This window comes from Acipenser ruthenus, chromosome 8 (assembly GCF_902713425.1).
Source record: "Acipenser ruthenus chromosome 8, fAciRut3.2 maternal haplotype, whole genome shotgun sequence".
Taxonomy (NCBI): Eukaryota; Metazoa; Chordata; class Actinopteri; order Acipenseriformes; family Acipenseridae; genus Acipenser; species Acipenser ruthenus.
In genome coordinates, this window is record NC_081196.1 from 10,913,283 (window position 1) to 10,930,681 (window position 17,399).

At 36.9% G+C, this 17,399-nt stretch overlaps 1 protein-coding gene across 4 annotated transcripts in view; it reads left to right on the plus strand.

Moving 5' to 3' along the window:
- The first annotated feature begins 7,950 nt into the window (after nt 1–7,950).
- The window catches only part of LOC117406835 (neutral amino acid uniporter 4-like), a 125,684-nt gene continuing 116,235 nt past the window's right edge, over nt 7,951–17,399 (plus strand). For 3 of the 4 annotated variants that reach the window (XM_059028481.1, XM_059028479.1, XM_059028482.1), the window contains exons 1-8: nt 7,951–8,134; nt 8,469–8,561; nt 9,984–10,116; nt 11,614–11,704; nt 12,377–12,465; nt 14,119–14,214; nt 14,491–14,575; nt 16,985–17,221. In XM_059028481.1, coding sequence (XP_058884464.1) covers nt 8,540–8,561; nt 9,984–10,116; nt 11,614–11,704; nt 12,377–12,465; nt 14,119–14,214; nt 14,491–14,575; nt 16,985–17,221 — 753 coding nt within the window. In that variant the 5' untranslated portion in view covers nt 7,951–8,134; nt 8,469–8,539. Of the gene's footprint in view, nt 8,135–8,468; nt 8,562–9,983; nt 10,117–11,613; nt 11,705–12,376; nt 12,466–14,118; nt 14,215–14,490; nt 14,576–16,984; nt 17,222–17,399 lie in introns of those variants that run through there. The other variant, XM_059028480.1, reaches the window with a different exon arrangement.

Consider the following 17,399-nt stretch of genomic DNA (forward strand, 5'->3'; position numbering starts at 1 on the left):
TACCTTTTTATAATGTTATGTTCTTCTAATATTGAAGTGTTTTTTTTGTCTTGTTTTAATAAATTTTCTCTATTGCTTAATCTGATCTGAATCTAATTGGCTCTGTTCAATTAATCATACAAAAAAGAACTGAATAAAATGAGTATTATTTTTACTTTTTCAGGAAATGTACTATTTCACTAATTGTATCAAACAATGATGCTCTTGGGGTGTACATTCTTTGAAGCTAAAGACATTTCCAGCCAAATCTACTGAGGGTTCCTTTGCTTTGAAGTATAAACTCGGAGATGTATTTTAAAGCTCTGTTTTGAATATTAAAATAATTCAGTTTGGTTTGTAGGGAGAGCATTGCTAAGTCTAAAACTTCAAAGGCATAGATTTCAATCAAGCTTAGGCACTAACTCAGGATTCGTTTTAACCCCTTTACTTCTAAAAATGCTATTTTTTAGTACCACTAGTGTGTAACACATTTCACTCCAAGAACAATCTGTTTCTGGTAGATGAAAATAATAGATTATACTGACATATATATCCCAATTTTATTGTATTCATAATATTTGTTTTTTGCAGTCTTTGGGAGCCCTTAGTCATTTCTGGGTTACTTTTTAAATCCAAAATAAGTATAATCTCTTTTTATAATATACAGTACATGCTTGTATTTATAACTTAATCAAGTTGATTTGCATACTTCTGGGTTGACAAACTAATTAATCTTTAAATGGATGCTTTTATAGGTGAGAAATTTTGATTTAGTGTGGATGGTAGATGCACAATACTTTGCAGATTAAAAGCCTTTTTACTGTTGATATTTGGCTCTTGGCAGACCATTTAGGGGTTAAGGGACAAACATCTTGTGTCCTTCAGGTGGCATTACATTGCCTCAAACAATACAAAAAAAACCTTTGCTGTTGAGACTTTATTTATGCAATTTATTATTTACTTTTAGTAATTTTAAACACCAATGAGTCCAAAACCAACCTTCTGAGTTGCTTGTTACTTGTTTTGTTATAATATTTTCTTAAATATTCAAATTTCACTTTGATGTAAAGACCTTGATAAATCTGTGCCATTGTGACACAAATACTCTACAGCTTAACCAAGCTAATCCCAGGCAGAAATGACATGCAGAAGGATCGACAAAGACACAATGGCACTCCCCAGTCCTGAGGCTGTGCCAAAAACAAATCCTCCTACTCAATTGAAATTCTTTTTTTAAGCAACAAAATGTACTGCTAAATGATCATTTGACCTGTTATTGATATGTCCATCATGCTGAATGCTGTGACACACAGGGTTAATTGTGTCTTGAAGTCTCCTGCTTTGTAAAAAGGGTTCAATTCCTTCACACCCCCTCTCAGACCTACAGATTTGCCTGTAATAATGATCTGAATCATGCACACAACACCTACTGTAAGTAACACTGTAAGAAGAGATTCAATGCAAAGGGCCAGGTGCTTTCAAAGCATTTTATAAGACGTGTAGATGGGTTCTTAATTACGAAACAACTACCCAAATGCTTCAGTGTCATTTGTATGTTTCAGGGGACATAAGATAGGCCTACTGGTCTATCTTATTAAAGTTGATGATTCAAATAGATTATCATCTTCTGATCTGCATTTTTTTCCCCTGTTCATTCCTTGAAAGAAGACTAGTAAAAAAAAAAAAAAGTGATTTAGAGCATATTTGATTCACCAAATGATCTGCGGTACTGTGGTATTATATTTATATTTTGACATACTGTAGCAATGAATAACAATACACCCTGGAATTAAAATGCAGTCCCATGGCAGAATGGCAACCTGCACTCCGGTATTCAGACAATATGTGGAATATTTGCCATTGCTGATAATGCTGTGTTCGGGTCTGCTAAGGTTTTTCACTTGTGTTTTAAAAAGAGTTTTCTGATTATATTACTCAAATTGATTAATGGTTGTCAGAAGTAAGCAATATATATTAGCTGTACTTGATAAAACCCTTATCAAATCATCACATTGAGAAAATATATTTTTTAAGATACAAAATAAATTAATGATAAAAAAGTGAATTTGCCGAAATAGTATAAGAAGCCTAACAGAAGCAGCCAAGCTAATAACCCAACTTTGATCCTGATATCCTCAAGGTCATAGCTATCGAAACAGATCTTACTCCTATCTGCTTTGTACCTTCTAGACGCATACTAAATAGAATTTGTGATAGTTATCCTGGACTGTTTGACCCTCTCAAGAACACCAAATCCACATACAAAAAGACTACATTTTATTAACCCCTGCGTGACTTTGAAAGAGCTGGTGGCTCCACTCCCAGCTTGTAGGGTTATCGCTGCTCATGCAGTTGTTGCAGCGAGGTCCCGCACTGTAGCTCAGCTTCTGGGATGGCAATGGCTGATTCAACTCCCACTGAGATGGTGGCACTAATGGCTGCTCCAGCTCCTTAAACAGGCACCAGCCGGGGCCAGCATGGCTCCTCTCTCTCGGACCGCGGCAGTGGCAGCACTACCCCTGGCTTTTGAGATAGCGGATCTTTTCAAAATATTTTGAAAAGAAACTGCATTTAAACTTGGTCATTCGTTTACTGCAACTTTAGCTGACACAACGGTGTCACTCATTATGCCCCACTTCCAAGTGGTATGGGTTTGTGAAGAATGCTGCGTGGTATACAATGGGCAAATGGAAATTAAAAAAAAAAAAAAAGTTATAGTGCCACTGATTGCAAATAGAAGAAAGTAATCAATTAGAAATGATAAGCTAATTTTGCAGTTCACTGATATCGACAATTTCTTTGAAATCTAAAGTGCCACTTTACACAATCTAAAAAAAACAACCTTTTTAATTAAAATCCCACCAGGATGAACAGAGCTGAAGCATTTTTAATCAAACACAATTCATTTTGTATGCAAATGTGATTCTGAATCAGGCAAGGTTTACAGCATGTCCTATTTACTTTTTAAATTTCACCTGCCTTTGGGATGTAATTAACTACTATTCAAAAGAAGAGACAGGTATTGGTTTGTCTTTGGGGTAAATATAAAATCCTAACACCATTTTTTGAAAGAAACAACAAGAACAAAAAAATTAAGAAAAGAAAAGTTGCTTTGATGTTATGAGCTTTGTAACAAAGTGCAACAGCATTTTGACTTAAATATTTTAATAAATCTGTTCTATAGTCTTATGAATTTAGTTTGGCAGAACTAAGACCACAGAGAACTAACCATGTTTGAATAAACAAAGGTTTGAATAAATCAAAGCTTCAAGAACATTGAGGCAAGTTGTGTTTGTCTCATATTAAAGACATACTATAAATACAGCCACCACCTCTCCCTTTTAATATCTCAGTTTAATAACAACTGAGCATCAGTCCTTAATGTTCTTGGGAAGATTAATTCATTATCCATAAATACTAAGAAATTGCTATTAACTTGTAAACCATGCAATTATATTTTTGATGTTTTCAAACAGTGATTGTTTTCCAATTGTTTTAGTTTTTTCAAATGTCATGTACACTAGCTTGGTATCCAAATGCATCTACCCTCCAACACCTTACCACCAGAATTTCTGCTTGATAACATGAGCCTTTTTCTAGGTAATATGATATGTTCCTCTGAAGACAGAAAGAAGCTATACACTACAGGGAATAGGAACCCTTCCTCACAGGCCACTTGACGAGTCACGCTAATGTCCTGCCCATATAACACCTGTTCCTCCGCTGATTCTAAAGTTATAGCATAGCATCTAGACAACACTTACAATTACAATAAACTAAAATCAATACAAATCATTACATAAAGTTTAAAATATCCCATGGCTTTGGAGAAGGGAATCTCTTTTTTTTTTTTATTTCGAAAGTTATTTTTTAAGCTGACAAAGGACTCCTAGTAGTTTTTAAAGTAATTGTAGCTGATAAAATACTACCATTAATTTTACCTGTTTTGTACTTCCATCAGCTACAAAGAACTCAGCTGTGTAGTTTTGAATCACACATACTGTAGCAAGCATGTATTACCAGCATCTGAAAGATTACTATAACGTACTTCTTTCAAAACTGCACATTTGAGATTTGTTTTGGTTTGACCATTTATTTTGCCCTGTGAGCAGTGTTTTTAGTGTTTTGCTTACTTTTGTTTGAATAAATACGCGCGCACCAGCGCTTTTCAACCCCGCAAGTACCAGTCTGCCTCTGTGTCAGCTTCCTGGTCTCGGGACGTCATCACTCAGTTGTAAAATACATTCAGTTATATCATTATGCTAAGTTATTCAGTGACATTTATGTAAGTAACATGAGTAGAGTAGACCAATCTAATTACATTAACATTTCCAGTTAAGATCAATCACTGGCTGGTATACGCTTTTTAAGATTCTGGACGAAACAACTCTTGAATCTAATTTGTCGGAGTCATTATTCAACACAAAATACTGCATCACTTCCCTTGATCTTCATGCTTGACTTTTTGGAATAATGTTTGTACTGGCTCAGATTCAGATTAATTAATCACCAACAAATTAGCACACCACCTGGTTTTTAGATTTTAGATGTGAAAAAGTTGAAACGTATATAATACATTTAAATGGCTGATCCAGTTTTTTTGTATTAAATTATGTTGCAGTTATTGAAAATAGCCAGTGACTTTTTCAGCCAGTTATTCCAAAAACAGCAGATTCATCGTGAAAACGCTCTTTAAATAGCAGGCATCCAGATAGGCTTTGGTCAAATGGAAATTAACTTTAAATATACTTTAATGTAAAATGCTCTTATGTGAAATCCTAAAAATATTACACAAGAATGAATCTTTGAAAAATCCTATTAACCGTGCCAGTCAACATGCATGGTTAAAAAAACTGCATTAAGGGGCTGACGTAAGGATAGCCATAGTACAAACAATTGCAGCTGCAAAATCCAAATTGCCTCGCAGCCAGGCAATTATTTGGCACTGCGACCTATTTAAGCTTAAGAGCAACGCAAATTACTCAACACACACAAATAATGAGCTGCAATCATGGTAATGAGGGTCGCAATGAGCGCCGCCTGTGCATCGGGCTATTTAGCGGCCACACTTACAGTCCAGAGGTGAGGTTAGGAGTACAGAGAGCAGTAGGTGCTGTATGAGATTTGTGGAGCATGAAAATCAAACCAAACAAAAAAAAAATATATCTCAGAGGAAGAGCAGCAAAGTCCTCTTGGTGCATGTAAAAAAAAGTTTTCTGAGGAGGAGCTGAGAGTCCTTACAGCTGAGGCCACTCAGCATGAAACTTTGAGTTATTTGGAAAAACCTCAGCCAACATCCGTTATGCTACCAAAGAGGCCATATGGAGGTCTCTATAGTGGAGTAAGTCAATGCTGTCGGTGTTACTGGGAGGACAGTCAACCAGGTGATGAAAAGGTGAAATTCAGCTATTAGGTCTAGGTGATCCTGGGTTTGAATATGCAGGGTCTTCTTCGTGTTGCCCTTCTCCAAAGGTTTTCCTGCCTGTCATCAACAAGAGTCAAGTGTTGCCGTACCAGGAAGTGCACCACAGCAGCCACCCTGAGGCCATTGACAGGTCTCTGAAGGTGTGTGGTTTTATACAGCTCTTAATTACTCGCTTCTACAATGGTTTGCACCTTGTAAGAGGAGGTGTAAAGTTTTTGGAGGGTCAGCAATTGCTCAAGTGCAAGACAAAAGCCTTACATCTCATTATAATGTTTGTGCCCGCTTAGTATTGTAGATCCCCGCCCAATTCCATGCTCTTTTCTTCATTGAATACATTTCAGTATCATTTAAATTATTGGATTAATCATGACAAAGTGCTAATTTGATAGCAGGTACAGAACGCCAGGTGAAAACCATTCTTTACATATGGTGCATTTTTAGTGGCCGCTAAAGTCCCACTTTATGACTGCTAAACACAGTTTGCACATGCAAAATGCCGATTTTGGTCACAATATGTGTGTTTAGCAGCCGCAAATCATTTGGCACATATCTTTCCATCAGCCCCTAAATGCGTTAGTCCATGGAATCTGGAGAGAGTACCAGACTCCAAAGAATTTTACTCTAACCACATTATGATGATCTACCATTAAGTTCATGTTCGGAGAGGGACTCATTTAAAGAGATAAGCTTCTTATCACTGGTTATTGTATAGGGCAAAACCAGCTATAAATACCACCTGACTGTGGAACATTATCTTAAGTGATGAATTTTCATCACATTTTTCATGTTTATTTGAACTTAGAGCACAGGCGAATGGTAAACCAGTGTCAAGCATGGCAAAGCATTGTAAGAACATTGATGACCTAAGAAAAGCAGTCAATGCATAGTATAACATAGCAATGACACAGGAAACTGCTAAATCACTGCGCAAATTACAGTGGTAACCTTTAACCTTTATAAAGCCCAAGTGGAATCACTACCAGCTGAAACTATGATAATCATTCTATAGATGAGATGTTTTTGTGAAGTATATTTTATTCTATAAATGTATGTAAATGCCTGGAGAGGACAAACAAGCTTTTAACAAATAACTGTAATGCTAATTGTGTCATAGCACTAATGATACATCTCTAATTAAGGGTATCTTTCCCTAATTAATAATTATGGGTTTTAATTTTTGTTATGGTTTTAAAATTGCAGATGTTGTAAATGACTTTGGGCAATCATACAGGGTCTTAGCTTTACATAATCCCAATAGCTTAGATCATATTATTTAAGCAAAACACTTTTACTTACATTGAGAAATGCATGAGGCAGAACACATAAACACAATTACTAACAATAAATAGATTGTAAATAATTACAAAATACTGGGGTTCAGAATATGACATTAAAAAATCCTGTGCCTCCCAACAACGTTTGTTTTACCCCAAAATATAACTAATTCTTTCCCTAGATTATTCTTCTCTGAACTTTAAAGTAGGTTTTGGGGCTAGGACCACAGGCTTGCATCCCTTGTAAAGTCAGCTGGGTTGCAAATCTGGATTACAAAAAACTAAAAACAAAGCAAGAAACTTGTGATAATGTAATAAAATGTATGTATTGACCACAAAATCTTAACATTCCAGTACAGTATAAAGCCTAGGCCAGACATGAGCGATGTGGCACTGCTTGTGGGGAGTGTGGGGTATACTATGGTAGGTGTGGTAAGTGACAGAAACACTTAATGATCAAATGTGATGTCTGTGTGGTATTTTGTTTTTTATTTATACAATATTTTACTATTAATCAGGGGTAATAACAATGTTTTAAACACATTTCAATATTGTATATTTCATTTTTGAACTAGGCAGATATTTTAAAGACAGCACTACAGAAAAAAGTTGATGTGTACAATATAAAAAATGTAAATATGATGTGTTTTGTAAGTCCTGCTAGCTCTGACCATTTTTATTCTATTGTATTTTACACTATTGAAGTATTTTTACAATGGTATACAGTATGCATTTTTGCTTTATTGGTTTACACACAATACTGACAAAACTGTTACGAATCACACATCTTGGGGCAGAGAAACACAAAGGAATCAGCAATGTGCCAAATGAACAAGGAGACCAAGGGGTGGTCTTCACAGGCACAAAGGTTAACAACAGATACATGTACATACCTTTAACTATCGGTATTGTATTTAAACTAGTCTATGTTGGAAGAAAAAAAAAACCAAAAACAGTCCATTTAAAATATTTCTGAATTCATATAAACATGTGCTAGGGTTTTAAATAACAGATATGGTAAGCAGTAAAACACCAGTAATAACTGCAATTTCAATGTCATTAGCCATATGAAAATATGTTTTTATAATGTATCAATATTTGTTAAGTAGGTTTTAGGACTGCTCAACACAATGCTGATTTTGTCTTAAGAATGTACCTAACAATGCACAAATAATACAATAAAATGTAAGCGTCCCCTTTAAATCCAAGCCACTTCCTTTTGTATGCAGAGTAGGCGTAGCATTTTACATTTTTTATCGGCTCAAAAAAAGATCTCAGGCCTTTGCCTTTTACTCAAAACTACAACCTGGCATTTGTATTGCAAACAGAGATAATCTGTGTGTTCGGGCTCTTCTTTAATGGAACTTTCCATCGTAAATAACTGCCAGTTATACAAAACACAGAAACTTAGTGTACATAACATCGGGGAGTTTAACTCATCGTCTGGTCCTGTCAGGTACTGTAATAATATTAATTGTACACCCTTAGAGTATTAGTATACAAATACAGGACCAAACGTAAACCATATGTCTTACCCACAGCAGAAGAGACAGTTTTGGTAGAGTATTTCATTTTGATTATTTAAATCCCGATTTACTTTGTAAATGTGTACCATCCAAAAATACATAGTTTTGATCGCAGTACAACAAAGCCAATTAATTTAAGAGATTTGCTTAAATCTGATATAAAACGTTATTCTTAACATTGCAACCGGAATGTTGTGTAAATATATGACAAATAAATTCCCATTACAAAAATGGTTATGGTTTTTTTTTTTTTTTTGTTGGCAGTTTAAGAAGCAACTCATCCGCCCTACAAGAAGACTTAAAAATCACATTCTGCTTCCGATGACCACCTGAAAATGGAAGCAAGAGAAGAACTAGGTAAAGTAATCGTCAGCAGTGACGTTTCTTTTAGGGGTTGGGTATTTTTTTATTTTTTTTTTATTTTTATGAAGGACAGTAATCCGAACTGCAGAAACGGAAGATCATTTTACTCCAGTCATATCTTTAAACAACATGGTTAAATATGAGTGCAACTAAAGCAGCTCTTAGTTTAGCACAACCATTTTGACAAAAACTTTACCTTAACGCCAGTGAACTGTTTCACCACACACCATAGAACTGTTTCACTAGACGCCATAGAACTGTTTCACTAGACGCCATAGAACTGTTTCACTTAACACCATAGAACTGTTTCACTTAACACCATAGAACTGTTTACTAGACACCATAGAACTGTTTCACTAGACACCATAGAACTGTTTCACTAGACACCATAGAACTGTTTCACTTAACGCCATTGAACTGTTTCACTAGACGCCATAGAACTGTTTCACTAGACACCATAGAACTGTTTCACTTAACGCCATTGAACTGTTTCACTAGACGCCATAGAATTGTTTCACGTAACACCATAGAACTGTTTCACTAGACACCATAGAACTGTTTCACTAGACACCATAGAATTGTTTCACTAAACACCATAGACAACTATCAGGTACTGGTAACTGCAAGTTAGTTTTTCTTAAACTTTATAGATGGTTGAAATTGCTTACAAATTTCACTTGTAATAAGTTCACTGTTTTTGAATCCATGAAACACCAGACAACTTTTGGGAAAGTTAGGGGTATTTTTAATCAGTCTTCATTTGACTAGTTCAAGTCACAATATCTAAAAATCTTGATGTGAACCACTAAAAAAGAGCCTGAAGATGCCCCTTGAAGTCTCTTGAAAGGTTGCCAGAGCAAGTTGTCTGGTGTTACATGGGCTTTAATTAGACGTGTCTTTTCCATGGAGACCATATTTTGAAGGGAAAACAAGATTATTAACTGATACTGGAAAGAAAATAATGTAATTAGCCAGAGTGAACTTTTCTTTCTTTTTTATAGAGATTTTTTTTAGCCTGGTGTCTTAAGTTGATACATTCATTTATGATACTGTTGCACAACTGAACTGGTTTCATTTAAAAAAGGAGTCTGACAGAAGTGTAATAGCTGTCAAAGGTTGCCAATTAACAGAACAAATTGTCTTTAGATTTCTACAAATACTCCTTCATTTTATGAAAAAAAAAAACATTTTAATGTCACCTAGTTCAGTTTTTGAAGGTTACAAAGATTCAATTCACAGCTTCACACACATTTTTCTTTTACAATTTAATGTTGCTAATTACTGAGAAAAGCCCTTGTATCCATTGAGGAAATGACTGCATTACAAAAGTATAACCTTTAAATCCGGTTATCTTTATGCATTCAAAAGAAAGCAGGTCATTCACTGCCACAGTTACAAGTGTTATGTGATTGACAGATATGGATGTAATGGCACCTCTCATTGAAGAAGCAGGATGTGGTTCTGAAGAGATTTCAGATGATGACCAGGATCTTGAATTACTCCCTGTGCAGAGGCATTACAAGCTTGCTGGTAATCACCAGGGCACTACGTATGTACACAATTTGGATGGGGGTGTTTAAGTTTCCTGAGATGCATTTGTTTTCAGAAAAAGTGGGCCCTGTTGTGAGGCAAAGATGAAAGTACATTTTTAGAGAGGACTAATATAATTTTAATAGTACACAGCTATCTAGATTAAACTACCTTCCAAAATGAAGTTGCCCTCCTTGTTAGATTTATAGTTGTTACAATTGTTTTATACCTCTCAGAAATTGCGGGTTTGTCTTTACAATATGTCTGCAAATGTCTAAAATGTAACAGAAAAAAGTCATAATTGAATATTCTTCAAAATAAAGGGCTACAAAGATCTTCAATAACATGTCTCTACAGCCTCTGCCCTCTCCTCCACAGTGGCTGTCATAAAGTGTTACCTGGTTTTTGTTTTTTTTCAACTTTCTGTATATACCGAGCATCAAAAGAAACTTATCACTATTATAACACATTTATTTTTGAAAACAAATAAGGTATATAAATGATGGACATTAACAAAATGTTTTTGGTTTCTTTTTAATCACTCGATCATTCATCCTTGACCATGACACGCTTGAGTGACTATGACTGAAGCATATGCACTTAATCACCTAATTAGTGAGACAGTTGATAGGACACTGGATATGGAGTGATTTCAGCTGTTGAATTCCAAGCCTGAATGAAAGCAATAAAGAAAATCACAGAAAAAAACAATATGCCACATCTGTCAAGAGAGCAGCGCCTTCGTGCAATCGGCATGTTGAAGGCTGGACTAGGGCAGCGTACTGTGGTTCGCCGTCTTGGGTGCTCACAGCCAGCAATTTCAAACCTGGTGATACGGTATAACCAGACACACTCTGTCAATGACAGGCCACAAACTGGACGACCAAGAGTCACAACACCTGCCCAAGATCAACAGATCATTTTGCAGCATTTTCGTGATGTCAGTTTTAAATCAGCACAATAAAAAGTCACTGCACCTGCTCTAAACAGTTTTTTTTCAATCACATCTAGTGAATTTTATCCAAATCTAAGTGATAAAGTTTCTTTTGATTCTCAAAATTAAGTGATAAGTTTATTTTGCTGCTCAGTATATATAATGCTGATATTGTGACAAACAGAAAAGTGAGGTCAGATATTCACAATGGAAAGCAACATGTTTTTGTGTATGAGAACATTTTTTAGATCAGATTTTGGACTGGATCATCATTTAAAAGACTCAAAAGTCCTGTTAGCTTTAAGATGCCATCTACTGTAGAATGATGACCGTTGTAGTCAGAACATGATTGGCTGCGATGATCTGTGAGGTTTTAAGATGGTTTTGTAATGCTTGTGACTTCAAACTGTCGCACTACAATTCCAGGTACTGTAGTGAGCAGTCATCTGTTATATGTTTGTGAAGGAAACTTTGTAGCTAGTTGGAGGAAGGCCTAAAACGGGTACCTTGCCATTAGAATGTTTTCTTTTCTTCATCATGTTGTCTTGACACCATTGTTCTTCATTTTCTTTTCTTTTGCAGGTTTTCACAAACCCTGATCCATCTGTTAAAGGGAAACATTGGAACCGGTCTCCTTGGCCTTCCTCTTGCAATAAAGAATGCAGGGATTGTGGTAAGAACCAATCTGGGTGGCATTATACTGTAGCGCATCTGTAAGGGTTTCATGCATGGTTCAATTTTCTTGGAGACATCTGGTAGAGATTTGACTATTACATTAATCTGTCTTCCCTAATTGTACTGTACTACTTTTTTTTTCTCTCTGACATGTAAGAATAGCATGCCCTATAAAGTCAATGATAATTAATACCTGGGGCAGTAATTCACAAGTGTAAAGTCTAGCTACTCCAGAACGGATTTACTTTTTCATTATTTTTTTTTTTTTTACTTACATTTCACTCATGGGAAAAAGTGTGACTCGGAGCTGTTGACACGTTTGTCATGGCAGAGCAACTTATAAAGCACATAGAACAACAAGGTGAACATACTGGTGCATGGTAATTATTGGTAGAATCTGAAAGTTACGTGAATTGAATGTTGATGGGAAACCACAGGAAGCACCGTTGTCTGGTCAGGGTTAAAAATAATTTAACAAGGGCTAAGACTGACTTGATTATGGCACTGGCAACCTTAATTTAAACCCAAACAATTCCTGCCATTCAGTTCTGGGCCTCTCTCGAATAGGCAGTTGTGCCAAATAGTTAACGGAGGGCTAATCCACCTAGGAGTGATATTTCAGGAGGGTTGTGCAATGTTTGTTTGATCCCTTTTTTTGTATTTATTTCAGGTGGGACCAATAAGCCTTATTCTGATGGGAGTTATAGCTGTTCACTGCATGCATATTCTGGTCCGGTGCAGCCATTGTCTTTGTGAGAGGTAAATTCAATTTGAAAATGTGTCTGGAACTTTGTATTTGCCACTTCTGAAGTCAGGTTTACTGCCATGTCTACATGAAGAATGCCTTCCATTTAGAAGTGTTGTGTTTAACATTTACTGCAAGTACAACAGTAACAGTAACAGCTTAACAGTATTCTCTTTTCATGCCAAAATATCTCTTTCACAAGCTGGAGGAAATACAAACATCTCGGCAAAATATAGGCAGTTACATAAGCCTGTTCATGTTGATTAGATAAGTAAGGAAATGTATGACTACATAGTGCCTGTGTCTTACAGTAAGTAGACGTTTACTTCGTATGAATTCAGGGCAGGAATAACAGAGCCAGGAAAGTGCTATAGGGGCACTTTATTATTCACACAACAAACAAAATAAATCAAATAAACAAAACATTTAAAATAAACTAGCCCTGATTATTATGTTATGGAATCAGCAAGTACGGGTACAGTACATCTGGTTTTTATGTTATAATATATATTATAGCACAGATTTTATTTAGCAAACATATTTTGTTGTGCTTTGTTAGTAAGCAGTCGTGTTGTGTGCTTCATATGAGTTGTCAGATGGTGTTAAATGCGGTTGAAAGCGTTAAAGGACCTTTTTATAAAGTTCTGCGTTTTATAGTTAAACCCCTCTGCTGTGTATTCTTATTTCTTACTTCTAGTTTAAATCATTTTTTGCTTTGAATACATTAGGTGCCAAAGTGTTTCTTCGCTGTTACTGTTGATGTATTTATGTATGCATCCGTATGTGTGGTTGCTCCTAATGCATTTTAAGGACCTGTCACTTATGAGTAATTAGAGATTGAGTATTCAGGTATTCGAAACTTTTATTCTTGGTACATTCAAATATTTCATTATTTGAAATTCCCACCCCTAATTCTTACATGGCTGCCTTTTCTGGCTGTTGGAGTTGACCCTGTTTTGTTTTGCAGATTTAAAGTATTTTTGTTTTGTTCCTGTGTTTTTTCTGTACCTTGTGCAAGACAAGCACTTAACTGCAACCACTGGTGTCTGTGCATCACTCACCTTGCCCACAACCCTTGTGTCTATCCTGACCACTTTACAAACATTATGCTAAAGTAATAACATAGTAAACCATAGTGTATTGGCCACTTTTATCTGGGGCATTCTTACCCAGGACCAGAACCGAACCTATTTAAATAGACCGAACATTTCAAAACGGAAGTACTGACAGTTTACTGACATTTCCTTTAACAAATGTGCTTATTTTAAACTCTCTTTTCTTGTGTTTTGAAAAAAAATACAAATAAGACTAGAGAATACTATGTCAAGGTGTATAATACTTGTTACTAATACACAGGATATGATCTCTTATCAGTCTCTTAACATCTATACTTAAAGCTATCTATTCTGAGTGTACAGAACTTTAGAATATTGAAACCCACCTTCAACGGATACATACATTTCAAGCAACCGAAGAGATCCAGTCCAAAATATAACGTAAAAATACATTAAATAAAACATGTCTTCATACATGCTCAGCTTATAATAACATTTATATTTTTTACCATGGCCATGAGCTTTTGCAAACTTTCATTGCGGTCATTTATCTAGCAGGTAATGGCTGCTACATTGTACAATATTGATATTTTTCTGTTTTTCCATTTTCAGATTGAAAAGACCAACGTTAGGGTACAGCGACACTGTTGCTTTTGCAATGGAGCATAGCTCTTTGAAGTGCCTTAAAAAGGGCGCCACTTTTGGAAGGTGAGACACTGTGACTGCCAATTGTTCTCATAACTGTTTTTTCTACTTTTTACTGTCCACCATATTGACCAGAAGGCATGCTAGACCCCTCAAGAACTGGTTAGGCCTGTTTTACTTCCCACCCCTGTGATTTAAAACATATACAACTCAGATAAAAAGCTACATCCGTCTGGGAAATTAGTTTCAATGTTGCCATAGTTCAGGGACATGTATTTATACATAATGTATTCTGAGAATTTTGATTCTGAATGTAAATTGTGTTTTTTCTTTCTCTAGGCACTTAGTCAATTTCTTTCTTGTGATAACGCAGCTTGGATTCTGCAGTGTGTATTTTCTATTCCTGGCAGAGAATGTAAAACAGGTAATGCTTATTTAAATAAATGTTTATCTGGTTATGCATGAAGATGATGTTTATCAACTAAGTGTGTGCTGGGAAACGGGAAACAATGAAGTGACACATATGTATGTTTTAAATACATCAATACAAAAAGTAATTCTTAAAAGCGCACATGTAACTTGTAATTAAGTGAAGAGGGTGAGGTGTGTCGTGACGGTGTCCCAGACTAAGCAGGGAGAATGGATGAGGTGGAAGAATGTGGAACATTGAAAGATTGGCTGGTGAGACCTGTGGACAACAGGATCAGCTTCCTAATCCGGTCCACATATGATGTTCTTCCAGCACCGCAGAACCTAAATGTGTAGGTAGGGGAGAACCCTGCATGTCCTTTGTGTTCATCACTGGTTACCCTGAAGCACATGCTTACAGGATGTAAGGTGGCTCTGAGCCAGGGTCGCTTCACTTGGCGTCATGACCAGGTGCTGCGATGCTTGGCATCAGCACTGGAAGGATGGCGTAGCGGGAACACAGAGAACAACATTCCTCCGTCCAGGAAAGCAACCAACAGGAAAGGTTATTAGAACTAAGATTTCCCTGTGACAATTCAAGGCTGCTAGAGATAGGAGAATGCAGGCCAGGGCCTTATTTTCCCAAATGAGATTGCTACAAGCACCCTTTGACCTGATATTGACTTGTGGTCAGTCTCAGCATGCCTTGTTCTCCTGGTGGAGCTAGCAGTGCTATGGAAGGATTATGTGACTGAGGTATATGAGTGGAAGACACTCTGGCATGCTGAGTTAGCTGTTGAGGTTGAACAGCAGTGGGTGGAGAGTCCAGGCTTATCCAGTAGAGGTGGATTGTCAGGGATTTGTCACAGACTCCTTGAACCGACTTCTTAGTGATACTGAATTCAGTGGACAGGACTTGCAGCGTGTAGTGAAGGCTCTATCCGAGGGGGCAGAGAGAAGTAGCAACTGGCTCTGGTTGAGGAGGAACAAGGCCAATTGGGGACCTCAGAAGAGAGGTGATGAAGTTAGCATCAATAAAAAAGGAATGTGGGGCTGGGACACCAGCATCACTGTTGAACCTTCCCGAGGTGTCATGGATTAGTTGACAAAACATGAGGTGCCCACTTGTTGACCCCTGAGAAGTGCCTCACCCAGCCCTTTCCAGACGGTTGCCATGCTGAGGTGCTGGGCAGTCCGCACTTTGGTTGATCTCTGGAGCCAGCATCAGCACCGTTGTGTGTGTGCTGATGCACCAGAGAGGCCGCAAACAGGCTAAACCCTGGAGCCAGCATTACACTTCAGCCACCAACACCAGGCCAATAGGAAATCCACGTTACCTGGCAGAGGAAAAGCGCTGAAGGCTTGTATATTACAGCAAAGCTACATCTTGGTTGGTCCCCACCACTAATATCTAATTTTATCTTAATGAAAGCATGAAGTAAATAACAGCTGCTCTCATGTAATACTAATCTGAAATATAGATATTGCCATTCTGAAACCTAATTGGATATTGCATACACAGTACACTAGCCAAAATGTTTATGTATGTGGCTTGCTTTCTTTTCTATCAAGCTGAACGGTGAGTGTTGTTATGAACAATGTCGAAGGTGATCTCAATTACATAAGTCACCCTCCCTTATTCTTGCTTTCTTATTTCTGAGGTAGTAAGTATAGTAAATAGTTCTCGGTGCCTTGTGTCTTTTTATTAAAGGGGGGATGTTGTTTTTATTTGCAATGTACTGCAGTTTCAAAGGTGCAATGACCAGAAGCTTTCTCTAGAGGGTGCTGTTGGCTATAGATTTGACTGTTCTCTCAGTGTCTGCTCAGAAACAGTGCAATACCTTCCCTCTGAACAGTACAAAAAAACATCTTGTGTGTGAGATGTTGTGGGCTTAAAGTACAGGTAGTCAAAAAGTGTTTGGTCTGGCTGGTTTTCAAGTGAGGAATGTTCTTAAAAACAAACGCTTAAAAATACATTGAGGTTTCAGCTGACCGAATACTGACTACCTATACATTAAATAACTTAACAGGTCTTTACAATTATGTATCAACCAACATTTACATAGTACCGGTTGTTTAAATAACTGTAAAAGCTAGATGAATTGAAAAACAGCCCCACCTACTCTATATTTATATAGACAGAGTAAATGGGGCTGACAGAGTTGAAAGGTCACTTGATTAATAGAATGAAGAAGGTTGTTCAGTCTTCCAGACGAGATCAAAGTAGCTCAAAAGTAGCTCAAAACCAGAGTTCAGATTTAAAGAGAAATCGTATAATTTGAAACGAAACAAAACCCATAAAACTACTCTCACTATACACACTGTAAAACAGTAAGGGAAATGTAAAGAAGAAATTCTAATTGCATTTGAAGCGCCTTACTCTTTAAGCACGAATGTTAAAACCGGCCTCTTGATCTGTCTTTAGGTTGTAGAGGCCTTGTTGAGGAACAGTACTGAGAGCACACTCTCTCCTGGAAACAGCTCCGCTGCTGTAATACTGGACAGCTGGGAGATGGATCTGCGAGGGTACATGCTCTGCTTCCTGCCATTCATGATCCTCCTGGTGTTCATTCGGGACCTAAAGAACCTAGCAGTGCTGTCATTCCTGGCCAATATCTCCATGGCTGTCAGTCTTGTCATCATCTACCAGTATATCTTACAGGTAAGAACAATTTGTACTTCAGTGAGCATGGGTGGAGCATTTGCCAGACCAAGGACCGGAGGGTAATGGTTTCTGGTGGACTCAGCTTGGCTCTTAGTGGACAATAAACCACTTAACTGGCACTAAAATACAAAATGTATAAAATAAAATGTACAGCTTTTTGTAGGACTATTGTAAG